At 46.7% G+C, this 13,191-nt stretch overlaps 1 protein-coding gene across 1 annotated transcript in view; it reads right to left on the bottom strand.

Annotated features, from left to right (window-relative positions):
- LOC140130067 (vomeronasal type-2 receptor 26-like) overlaps positions 1-12,924 on the bottom strand; it is an 81,752-nt gene extending 68,828 nt beyond the window's left edge. The window contains exon 1 of the mRNA XM_072150790.1: positions 12,855-12,924. Coding sequence (XP_072006891.1) covers positions 12,855-12,902 — 48 coding nt within the window. The 5' untranslated portion in view covers positions 12,903-12,924. The remainder of the gene's footprint in view (positions 1-12,854) is intronic.
- Positions 12,925-13,191: the final 267 nt, after the last annotated feature.

Below are 13,191 nucleotides of genomic sequence, written 5' to 3'. Positions count from 1 at the left end.
TCATTAATGGCACATACTCAGATTGGGTTGACGTTACCAGTGGAGTGCCACAGGGGTCAGTATTGGGGCCACTTCTTTTTAATATTTTTATTAATGACCTTGTAGTGGGTTTACACAGTCAAGTTTCAATATTTGCAGATGATACTAAGCTGTGTAAAGTAATAAATACTGAGGTCGATAGTTTAGCATTACAGGGATTTGTGGAAGCTTGAGGATTGGGCAGAGAAATGGTTGATGAGATTTAATGTAGATAAATGTAAAGTTATGCACTTGGGCCATGGAAACAAAAAGCATAATTACCAATTACTTGGTAAAACTGGAGCTGAAAAGGACTTGGGGGTATTGGTGGATGGTAAACTTAATTTTAGTGACCAGAACCAGGCGGCTGCTGCTAAAGCAAATAAAATTATGGGATGTATCAAGAGAGGAATAGATTCTCATGATAAAGACATAGTTTTGCCCTTATACAAATCCCTGGTCAGACCACACATGGAATATTGTGTACAGTTTGGGGCACCAGTGTATAAAAAGGATATAGTACAGCTGGAACAGGTGCAGAGGAGAGCAACCAGGATTATTAGGGGAATGGGGGGATTAGAATACAATGACAGATTACAAAATTTGGGATTATTCAGTTTAGGAAAAAGACGACTGAGGGGAGACCTCATTATAATGTACAAATACCTGAATGGGCAGTACAAGGATCTCTCCAAAGATCTTTTTATACCTAGGCCTGTGACCAGGACAAGGGGGCATCCTCTACGCCTAGAGGAGAGGCGATTTTACCATCAACATAGACAAAGGTTCTTTACTGTAAGAGCAGTGAGACTATGGAACGCTCTGCCGCAGGAGGTTGTTATGGCGGACTCTATGTACATGTTCAAGAGAGGCCTGGATGCCTTTCTGGAGAGAAAAAATATCATGGGTTATGGGGATAAAACATTTATTTAATTCTTAAAGGTTGGACTTGGGGGGGCGTGGCTAGACCCTGAGCCTGATGGACGCACATCGATAGAGCTCTGCAGCCCCGGTGCCTATTTTGCCCTTAAGGAGGGGACTTACCCTGGCCCCTAAAGTCAAAAAGACCCCCAGAAGGGGAGTGAAGTCCTCGGGACGGGTGGGCGAAACACCACTTACCTGCTTCTTCCTCCGCTCCTCCACCGCAGCCAGCACAGGACCACGTGCTGCCCGGAGACCCGATGGCCCGCTGAAGAACCAGCCGCAGCCTGTAGATTCCCTCACCATGGCCCCCACGCCTGCAGCGGGTAAGCGGGGATCCGCGGTAACCACCGCCACGCCGCCTCCACATGTAGCCCGCGGCGATCCGGCCAGGGCTCCTCAGGCCGCGCCGAGCCGCCATCTTGGCTCACAGCCAGACAGACAGCGCGGTTCTCCTGAGGCACAGCAGCGCCAGAATAAAGTGGCGCAGCAGCGCCAGAATAATGTGGCGCAGCGGCGCCAGAATAAAGTGGCGCTCCCGCAGATCTCTGACCAGGGAGATAGCCTGCGACACACTGGGGGGGTTGACATCCCTCCACCTAGAAAAGCCTACCCTGCCACATCTGCAGACCCCAGAAAAAGAATATGGCCCTATGGAAGAGGGTCAGGATGAAAATGAAGGGCAGGGGCGACATCCTGGGGGCCTCCCACTGAGATCCCCCCAACTCCCACAGCCAGGGGAATTTGTTCCTGGAACCCCGTTTGTCCCCAGGTCACAAGTGACGGAAGATGAGCTGGGTGCTACCCCCACTCTTGCCCGCTATGCTGCACCTTCCCCAGAGTGGGCATCATCGCCTGAGCACTTCAGTACAGACGCTATGTCAGATAAGAGACCATCGGCATCAGAACCGCTCTGGCACGCTCACCTCCAGAATCTGCCTACTAAAGAGGACTTTAAATCTTTAATTGCTGAAGTCAAAGAGGCGTTCAGATCCGAAATTTCAGAGGTACGACGTGATATTCAGTGTATGATGCAGAAAATTGACCACCTAGAAGCTGAACAGGCGGACTCAAGGCGTCAGATTTCACATACGCAACATGCCTTGCACTCCCAAGCGGTCACACTACAAGATATGGCCAGACACCTGGAAGACCTCGACAATAGAGGAAGGCGTAACAATATTAGGGTGAGGGGTCTATCAGAGGTGGAGGGTAAAGAAGATGTTCGTGCCACACTACAAGCAGTTTTCTCGACACTGCTGGGGGATCCGGAAACACAAGTAAAGCTTGATAGAGCTCATAGAGCATTGAGGCCTAAAGCAATGGGAGGAAACCCGCGGGACGTGATCTGTTGTGTGCATGACTTTGAATTAAAGGAGCGCCTCATATTTGCGGCGAGGAAGAAAAAGAATTTTGTCTTCAACGGGGACACCATACAGCTTTATCAGGATCTCTCTGGGATCACCCTTCAAAAGAGACGGATTTTGCGACCGCTGCTGGACATTTTACGTAAAAATGACATTTCCTATCGCTGGAATTTTCCTTTTGCCCTGTCGGCCACCAAAGATGGAGTAACGGCGACGCTCTCTGTGATGGAGGAGCTGCAGGAATTCTGCGACATTTGGAACATCCCGACTCCACGACTGGACAACTGGGGGGATCTCCCCCCTCAGTTGCGCCAAATGCAGAATAAGACCCAACTGCAACAGAAGAGGCGAAGGCCGCAACACTTGACTTTTTTTTTTTCCTTTATAAGGCTCTATTGCCACGTTTTCCCCCATTAGGTGGGTCTCTTCCGGATCCCGCCCTCTGGCCCTGACCTAGGGCTAACACAGGAGGTGGTGAATCCGGATCAGCTGACTATACTCCCCCATTTTAGGGGCAGACCGGCTGAGTAGACCTGCACTAGGGTCAGGAGGTTTCTCCTCTCTCTGGTTATAGTATTAGGAATTTATCCTTGTTTTCTTATTACTTTTTTTTACGTGTTTTTCTTTTTATCTGTCTTGACTGTTTGTCTTGTGGTGTGCAAGTTTTGTTCCCCCCTCGTCACCCTCCTTGTCGCCTTTCCTAGTCTCCCTGACGCCCTAGGCCTCTATACACAGACACCCTCCCTTACCCCCACACCAGAGCCTTACGAAAAAAGCTATACATTGCCTCTCCTACCCCCCCTCCCCCAGAGCTTGTCCAGTTGCGTCTTATTCAGGGGCGCCAACACATCTTGCCCAGGAGTATCGGCTAGCTAACTCAACATGGTTCAGCTTTTGACACTTAATGTAAAGGGGCTCAACTCAGCTCGCAAGCGACGACTTACGCTTAATGAGCTGAAGAGAAGTAGAGCAGATGTGGTGTTTTTGCAGGAGACACATTATGATGCTACGGTGAATTTTAATTTTGCTAAGCACCTTTACCCGGTATCTTATATGGCATCCACGGAGAACAAAAAAGCAGGAGTGGCGATCCTGTTCTCAACCTCGTGCCCCATAGTGCCTGAGACGGTGACTTCGGACCCCATGGGCCGCTTTATCGCCTGTGCTTTTATGCAATATATATGCCCCCAATTCATCACAGGTCCGCTTCATTACCAAAGTCCTGAATAAAATAGCCAGACTCCCACCGGCACCTTTACTGATAGGAGGGGACTTCAATGTAATTTTTTCAGAAAATATGGATCGACTGGCAATCGACCCCAACTCCACCACTAGGTCGCAGAGCACTATTTCAGCGGCTTTCCGTAGAGTCATCAGGAGGTTTGCTTTGTATGATTTATGGAGAGTGGGCAACACGGGTGACCGTTCATTTACCTTTTACTCTGCGCCACATGGCACCCATACCCGTATAGATTACTGGTTTGGAGATATCCAATTCTTGCGAATGATGCATACCGTAAAGGTGGGAGACATATCGTGGTCAGACCATGCGCCAGTTTTTCTGCAGCTTAGAGAGGGTCCCTCCACAACTAGGGCATGTCATTGGCGCTTAAATGAATCCCTTCTTAAGAAACTCCTGATCAAGGAGGAGCTAAATGGAGCATTACGGGAATATTTCCAGCTTAATGAGGATTCAATTCCCTCTATTCCTATGATATGGGAAGCTCATAAGGCAGTCTTCAGAGGTCATTGTATAGAACAGGGAACCAGATTGAAAAGAAATAGAGTCCATCTGGAAAAGGAACTGAGAAAGGAGATTGGTAAGCAGGAGGCAGCTTTGTTAGCTAAACCAACTAGGAGGAGACTCCAACAGCTAATTGAGGTTAGGGAGCAGTTGTGAGAGGTTCAGACCCAAGCGGTAGAGAAATTACTGGTGTTTACTAGGCAACGATATTATGAGCAAGCGAACAAGGACCATTCTCTCCTAGCGAGACAACTGAGGGAGAAGAGAGAACACCAGACTCCCCACATCATACGGGATTCCGGGGGGAATCTAATACATGACCCGAGAGCGATTGCCTCTCGCTTCCAAGAATTTTATGCTAAATTGTATTCCCTGCCAAATACCCTACCCCTAGATGAGGGCCTTAGAAAAACGTTGCTACTGGATTTTTTTAACTCTTGCTCCCTTCCTGGACTCCCCTCGGAGGCCATCGAGACGCTCAGCTTAGAATTAACAACGGATGAGATAGAGGAGGTGATCAAAGAAATGCCTAATGGGAAATCCCCGGGCCCAGATGGGCTCACATATCTTTACTATCAAACCTTCTCCCCTGTGTTGTTGCCACATATGACAAAAGTGTTTAATGCTTTCTTACAAGGTGAACCCATGCCTACAACTTTCACTCATTCTTATATCACCCTTATCCCCAAGCCTGGGAAAGATGCAACCGGTTGTGCTAATTACAGGCCGATTGCACTTTTGAACGCAGATTTGAAAATATTCACAAAACTACTGGCCAATCGCCTGATTCAGTGGATCCCTCAGGTAATCCATAAGGACCAGGTAGGCTTTGTACCTGGACGACAAGGTGGCGACAACACGAGGAGAACAATTGATCTCATTGATGTAGTTAATAAACAAAATGACCAGGCCCTGATTCTCAGTTTAGACGCTGAGAAGGCGTTTGATCGCCTCAGCTGGCCCTTTATGTTTCAAGTGCTAGAACACATTGGAATAAAAGGTCCCTTTCTCCAGGCTTTGAGGGGGTTGTATTTAAATCCTACAGCGGAAATTAAGCTTCCACATGCGTCCTCCCCACCTCTGCGGATCAAGAATGGTACACTTCAGGGATGCCCACTTTCTCCTCTCCTGTTTATATTTTGCATTGAACCCTTGGCCTCCATTATCCGTCAGGACCCTAATATCCATGGTGTTATGGTTAGAGACAAGGAATTCAAATTGTCGTTGTTCGCAGATGATATCTTACTCCCCATCACTCAACCTCTAATCTCCCTACCCAACCTACAGGCGAGGTTACAGCAGTATGGCCGTCTTTCTGGCTATAAAGTGAACACTTCAAAGACGGAGGCCTTGCCTCTCAATCTTACCCAACCGCTGGTAGACCAATTGAAGGCCACATTCAGGTATAATTGGAAAGCAGACGCTATTAAGTATCTGGGGATACTTCTGACCCCCTCTTACAATACACTGTATGGGCAGAATTTCCCTGGCAGTTTTCGGGAAATAAGGACCCTGCTTGATAATTGGAACAGTCTCCCCCTCTCCCTCTTTGGCAGGATAGCAGCGGTTAAAATGACTATCTTACCTAAGCTGCTTTATCTTTTTGAAACCCTACCAGTGACAGTGCCGCTGGGTGCTCTGAGGTCCCTGCAAGCATCAATATTACACTTTATCCGGGCGAAAAAGAGACACAGAATCTCCAGGTCTGTTCTACTCTCTCACAAATCTAGGGGCGGCCTATCGGTGCCGGATATAACCAGATACTACTGGGCAACACATTTGAGGCGTATTCCAGCATGGTCCACCTTACTGGCATTCTCTAAGTGGATGGAGATAGAGAAACTGTGGTTGGCCCCTTTCCATCCTAACTCTTACCTTTGGCCTAAAGAGGCGCCTGCCTGCCTGATCCCCAACTAGGCCCTATTTCATTCACGATTAAGTTATGGAGGGCCTGTCTGGCCAGGTTCCCACTGGTGTCTCAGTGTTCTCCTATGCAATCTTTCTTACACACTCCCCTCATGCAACAAGCCGGGGCTGGGCAGGAAATTAAACCCTGGCATGAGAAGGGTTTGTTTAGATTTGCAGACATTGTGGATTACCGAGATAGGAAGATTTTGCCCTTTGCTGCCCTACAGGATAAATTCCATCTCCCGCATGCTGCCAATTTTCACTACATCCGAATTAGGCACTTTTTACAATCCATGGACAGTGCTGAGACAGTTTTGGAACCCACTATGTTCGAGCACATTTGCAAAACTGCTACCCAGACTTCTTGCCTTATATCAGATATCTACATGATACTACTCCATCCCAGCCCAGACGAACCCATCGCACACCCGTACATGGCCAAGTGGGAGAGCATAGTAGGGGGACCAATATCTCAAGACACATGGCGGCTAAGACCTCCTTGTGTGCCACACATAAGGAGAACCAGTACAAACTGATGATGCAGTGGTATCATACCCCATCCTTGCTGCACAGACTATTTCCGGATACGCCAGATACTTGCTGGCGATGTGGCACAGTTGGAGGTACTCTTCAACATATCTTCTGGACGTGCCCATTAGTGCAGCCTTTTTGGCAGGAGGTAAAGACTCTCCTTCGGGAGGTCGTAGCGGTGGATATCCCACTCTCCCCATTATTTGACTTGCTGAATGTTTCTCCACACCCCATGGCCAAGGCGACCACAAAACTGAGCTTGCACATACTCACAGCTGTGAGGTGCCCCTCCCGAATGGACCTTCTCTCTAGGGTAAGGGAAACTCACAGTATGGAATATCTGACTGCCTCCCTGAATAATCGTATCCCACTGTTTGACAAAACCTGGGAATGTTGGGACCGCTACTGGATAGAAGAACGAGCAGGAGGAGGAGAGTGACATGGCCATCCCTTTAGTTTCTACCCAAGTGTTAATTGTTGTCATAGTGAGTATGTATGACTGTCTTTTGTTTGTACCCTTTTCCCCAACCCCTCTGGACCGGTTAGGCATAGTGTTGATGCCGTCTTTGGTATTTGTTTTACTATTGTAAACATATTATACTGTTAGATTTCACATTTTGATACGCAAATGGAAGATTTAAACTGTTGATATCCTTTGGGGAAAAAGATTTCTTTCTTTTCTTTCAGTTGTTTTACTATTGAAAAACTTCAATGTGAAATATGTACGTGATAATTTGTCTGTTATATATTTTTGAAAAATGATAATAAAAATACAATTATATAAAAAAAAAAGGTTGGACTTGATGGACTTGCGTCTTTTTCCAGCCTTATATACTATGATACTATGAACTCAGGCTGCATCTTTCCATGCCCTCCAAATATGAAGGTGAGGCCAAAATATGCAGGTGCTTCATTACTCAGTGCTCTCTACATATCAAACTGATGTCTACACAGTTGGCCACAGAGCGGGCTTAGGTGGCTTTTGTGATCAGTCTTCTTTCCGGTAAAGCCCTGGCATGAGCTATTCCCCTCTGGGACAGGAACGATCCACTCACAGCTACTCTCACTGTGTTCCTTGCTGAATTCTGGTCTGTCTTTGAGGAACCTGCCCAGCATCTTCAGCTGAAGGCGCACAGCAGAACCTGCGCCAAGGGGACTCATCCGTTGGTGATTTTGTGGTTCAGTTCCATACTCTGGCCTCTGAGCTGGCCTGGAACAAAGCAGCCCTGATTGCAACCTCTAAAAAGGGAGTTTCTGGACAAGTTAAAGATGTGATGTCTACACGAGACCTGCCGTCTACCCTGAGTGGTCTCTTCTCTCTGGCCACTCAGATTGATATCTGGTTTTCTGAGCGTTCTGAGGAGCAACGTCTGGAACCGCTGCAAACCAGGACCCGACGTTTGCACCACCTGGCTCTTGTCTTCAAAAGACCATGTCCTGTTTGTCCACAGTGTCGGCGATACTCCCGCACCTAGGATTCTTGTTAGAAGCGTACCTAGGTGAGAGCAAAGCTTCACCTTGTCTGAATTTTCCTGTTCTTCTCAGTTTTGGAACAGGAAACCCAGTTCAAATTGGAATCTGGCTCTGCAAGGAATTTCGTGGATGCTACCTTGGTCTCCCAGCATCACTTTCCTGTGGTTTCGCCTATAAAAGCCGCTGGTTATCTCTGCCGTCAGTGGACAGATTCTCCATGACCCAGTCCAGTATCGTGCGGAGCCTCTGCCTCTGCAAATAGGGGCATGATAGATTGTCATTTTATGTGCTCTCCAGCTCTACGTCCCCAGTGCTCTTGGGCCTCCCGTGGTTGCAGCAACACGCTCCGGAGGTGCTATTCTAACTGTCTTATGGCTCCCCATCCTAAGCCCGCCATGTCTTCTCCGGACTCCTCCAAGCAGCTGACGGGTCTTCCCGCTTCTTATAAGGACTATGATGATGTTTTTTTCTGAAAAGCAAGTGTAGATTTTTCCACCACACCATCCCTATGACTGTCCCAGTGACCTGCTGCTGGGTACATCTCCTCCACGAGGTTGGGTGTACTCATTATCTGTGCCTGAAATGTCGGCCTACATCAGAATTTGCAGACAGCATTCATCCTTAAGTCTTCTTCCCCTGCCAGTGCTGGATTCTTCTTTGTGGCCAAGAAGGATGGTTCCCTCCGTCCATGCATCGACTACTGCAGTCTCAATAAAGTCACTACCCTTTGCCTCTCATTATTGAACTTTTTGATCGAATACAGGGTGCCAAGGTTAACACCAAGCCAGACCTACGGGGGGCGGGGCATATTACCTCATCCGCATCGGCGAGGAATGGAGGACAGCCTTCAATACCCGTGACGGACATTTTGAGTATCTTGTAATGCCCATTGGACTCTGCAATGCTCCAGCAGTATTCCAGGAATTTGTTAACAATATCTTCCAAGACTTGATCTTCCCTTGTATCGTTGTCTACTTGGACGATATTCTGGTGTTTTCTCCTGATCCGCAGTCTCATCGGGTCCACCTCCGGCAAGTTCTCAGGTGCCAAAGGGCCAATCGCTTGCATGCCAAGCCTGACAAATGCCATATTCAGCAGAGTAGCCTTCTGTTCCTGGGATACATTATTTCTGACAAAGCACAACTATCCTTCCAAGCTGTCTGCTATGCTCTATACAGAGATTTCTGGGTTCCGCTAATTATTACCAGTAATTTATTCCAGTCAGAGGGAAGCGGTTCTTTTTTGTTGACTGGAAGGGGTTTGGGACGGAAGAGAGGCTTTGGGAGCCAGAATACAATATTCTGGATCGTAGTGTTCTTCAGAGGTTCCTTCATGCCAAGAAGAGGGGAAGGTCGAAGGAGGGCGGGGCTTCTGGTGAAAACGGGTACCACTTAGACTCCGGTACCAGGTCATCGTCTGCGCTGGTCCAGTGGGTCCACTATCCCCTGGAGCCTGACAATAAATTGAACTCCCCAATTGGATACCCCAATAATGCTACCATTAATGTTTTCTATCTATTTTATGTGTTTTCTGTTTAAAATTCTTTTTTAACATATTTGAAATAATTTTTTTTAAATAAATTGAATTTCATTAACCCTTGGGTGTCTTATATGTAATTTTTTTTTTAATTCTTTATTTATATAACAGTTTTTTAACAATAAGTGAAGTAGAGCAAACATATAGACAAGACAAGAAAGCAAATAGGTGGCATGACCGCAGAGTCGCGGTCTGGCTTAGATTTTCTATATGTGATTATTTGATTGCTCATTCATGTCTGACAGATGTTGGATAGTGAAACCACAATGGAAAAACATACAGGCGGTGGATGTTAGGACTCATTGCAGTCTGTGCTGTTTTGGTTAATGGACACGATTCATCTTGTGGATGTGACCTTCACTGTGCTGGATGGTCTACCTGAGCACTTTCAATAATACATCATTTATTAAGCTTAAAAATAGATAAACAGAATCATCTTCATTTAATAAATTATTTTAGCATAAGATTTTCCGCATTATCAGTTTTATTACTTTTTCAATATTTCACTGTTGATTATTCTCATTATTGTCTGCGTCAGCTACTTCCTCAGTCCACGCCAATAGGTTAAGATGTTTTCCTGTTTCACCTGTCCGGCAGTCTTAACTGGGCTCTAGTGACTGGCTTATCTGATCTCTGTCACACGCTCTCCTCCTGCACCCTGCCTTTCTCTAGCAAGGGTTAGCTCTATGTGTCTGTGATTACCTGCTCGTTTCAGGGCCGATCCTCTCTATAAGTATTCACCACTCACTCCATAGGGCGCTGGTCACATTCTTGTCTGGCTTTCTTCCCACTACCTCTGTTTGATTATTCTGTTGATCTTCTGGTATTTGACCTCTCACTTAAACCTCTTACTAGCCTTTGGATCTATATTTTGTCATTGTTTGCTCCTGCAGTTGCTGACCCGGTTGTCTCCACTTTGTCTTGTTATGCTTTATATTTATTTGTTCTGTGTGTGCACCGAAACCTAAGGAGAGACTGTCTTCTAGTTGTCCCTAGTCATTAGGACTCAGCGAAGCAATAGGCAGGTGATAGCTGTGAGGGGGGATTAGCTTGGGGTCTCTGTCTTGTTTGTCTTCCTTCTCCAAGTCCAAGTTCCCCTTACAAGTAACTGTAGCTTGTATTACTTACCTCCCCAGTTCCTTTCCATATTATCCCTTTGTGATCCACATGAAGTTGTTCTCCATCTACAGCCGATGGTGTAAAGTTTCCAATATGAAGATAATGTACATTTATATTTCTTTCATAGAACCAGTTTATTATCTGATATGTGTGGACAGACTCTCCGTTTTCATCAAAATAAGGAGCAGAATCCATGGAGTCTTGTGAATGCCTCATCAGCCTGAGGTAGTGATGTAACTGGGAAAATGAAATATATCATTAAAGGAAACCTACTATCAACAAGCCACCTATTAATGTAGATCTGATGGTAGGTACCTAGTGACCCACTAAGCTCTAATCTATCATTACCTAATCCTATAATGCTAAACTTTATCTGCCTAACAAGCACATTTTCTGGAGAGGCTATTGGGGCCTGGAGTAGGCTTTCCAGGGAGTGGGAGCAAAGTCTATTCCATGCCCCAGTAGCCTCACAGTGTACTCCTCACACTCCCCCCACTGTTTCTGGTTGCATTGAAGCTCTTCCCAAGTGCAGCAGCTCCGACGTGCACACATATAGTGGCATCATAGATGTTTCTAGCCATCTTCTTACTGTCCACTATCTCCCTAAATTTTCACTCCTCTTCAGGACCAATAGGAACCAGGGCAGAAACAGAAGTACTTGAGTACTAATTGAGGATCTGAGGTGAGAAACAAAGAAGTTAGAAGGAAACCGGACACCTCAATCTGATACAACGTGAGGGGATATTAACCTAGACAGGAGGACAAATTGGGTCATCTAGGACAAATCTTCCACCACTAACCAGATAATATTAGAGGCCACAGATACAGGAAGGTCTTTGATAAAGTCCATTGCAATATGCTGCCAAGGTTGGTCAGAAACCGGAAGCAGCAGTAGAAGGCCGGGAGGTTTGTCTGGTCACAGCTGTGAAGAGCAGATACATAGTCCTTCACATCTTCATTCAACACAGGCCAATTACAATAACGAGAGAATAACTCCACAGTTATAGCAGCCGTTATGAGGCCCACATTGTTAGGGGGTCTCGTCCCGTCATTTGCCCTGACACTAAAGAATGGAGTCTACAGTATTTACATATTATGCTGCACATTGTACACCAAAGTACAAATTTAAACGAAATTTAAACAAAATGTATTAGATAGTTTGAACTATTGCAATTACGGGGATTTTCCCACGAAAGAAAATTCTCAAATCTCAATCCTCTAGTGATATTATTACAATAAAGATAATTTTAACCCCTTTATTAGTAATTTTACTTTTTTAATGCTGTTTTAGCTCCTATCATTCTCTCGGCTGTGCAGTGCAAAATCCCAGCGTGTGGATGGGGACTCTCTAGCAGACACATTATGATCCATCTAGTTCTGTGCGGTGACAATGTGGTTACATCATCAGGGTACAGGTGTAAATACTCTTTCATCTGGCTTCTAAAATTGTACTAACACACTGGGGGTCATTTACTAAGGGCCCGATTCGCGTTTTCCCGACGTGTTACCCGAATATTTCCGATTGGCGCCGATTGTTCCTGAATTGCCCCGAGATTTTGGTGCACCCGATCGGATTGTGGCGCATCGACGCCGGCATGCGCGCGACGGAAATGGGGGGGCGTGGCCGAACGAAAACCCGACGTATTTGGAAAAACCGCCGCATTTAAAAACCGAAAATGTGTTGCTTGGGAAGCGCTTACCTTCACTTGGTCCAGCTCGGTGTATTCCGGCGCGTTCAGATGCTTTTCAGCGCAGCAGCACCACCTGGTGGACGGCGGAGGAACTACCTTCATAAATCCCGGCCGGACCCGAATCCAGCGCAAAGAACGCGCCGAATGCAGTGCAATGAATGCAGAAATAGAAAGTTGGGACATATGGCTTATCTCGTCCTACAATAAGATAAGATAATCCTTTATTAGTCCCACAGTGGGGAAATTCACAGTGTTATACCAGCAGAGAGGGTACAGAGAGTTAAGTACAAACTATGACAACAATAATATTAGGGATAAATGAACAAAAAGAAAAGGGGGATAAAAAGACAAAAAAGAGACAAGCAATGATCGGCAGTTTGATGTTTAGTCTGTGGATGGGACTTGCAGGGACTGGTTAGGTGGGGGGTGCAGGTTACTTCAGTTTGATCCTTGTTTGTGTCACGGTTACACCCGCGATCCTCAGTACGGATTGAGGGTGTACCCGTGCCTGCTGCCGCGGTCCCCGCTCCCCCAGCTCTCACTTACCTCTCCAGGCTCCGGCCTGCACTCTTGCTCCCAGCGTGTAGGCCTCATGCTTCTTCCTTGCAGTCGCGTGCTCCTGCCACTAGAGGGGGCGCGCGCGGACTTCTCCCAGCCTTAAAGGGCCAGCGTCCTCCTTATTGGCTCTGGCATTCCTGGCTCGGCTATATAGCCTGGCGACTCCCAGCATCCCCTGCCGGATCTTCAGTTCACTCTTCTGAGGAGAAAGCCTTTTTGAGCGTTTCCAGACGCCTCTGTGGATTCTGTGATTCTGTGTTCCTAGTTTCCTGTGTTCCCTTGTTCTGTGTTATGCCTTCCCGTGGTCCTGCCTGCCTGCCTTCCC

The sequence above is a fragment of the Engystomops pustulosus genome, chromosome 1 (assembly GCF_040894005.1).
Source record: "Engystomops pustulosus chromosome 1, aEngPut4.maternal, whole genome shotgun sequence".
In the NCBI taxonomy this organism is placed as follows: domain Eukaryota; kingdom Metazoa; phylum Chordata; class Amphibia; order Anura; family Leptodactylidae; genus Engystomops; species Engystomops pustulosus.
The sequence above is the reverse complement of the archived record's forward strand: the minus strand, read 5'-3'. Positions and strand labels throughout refer to the sequence as shown.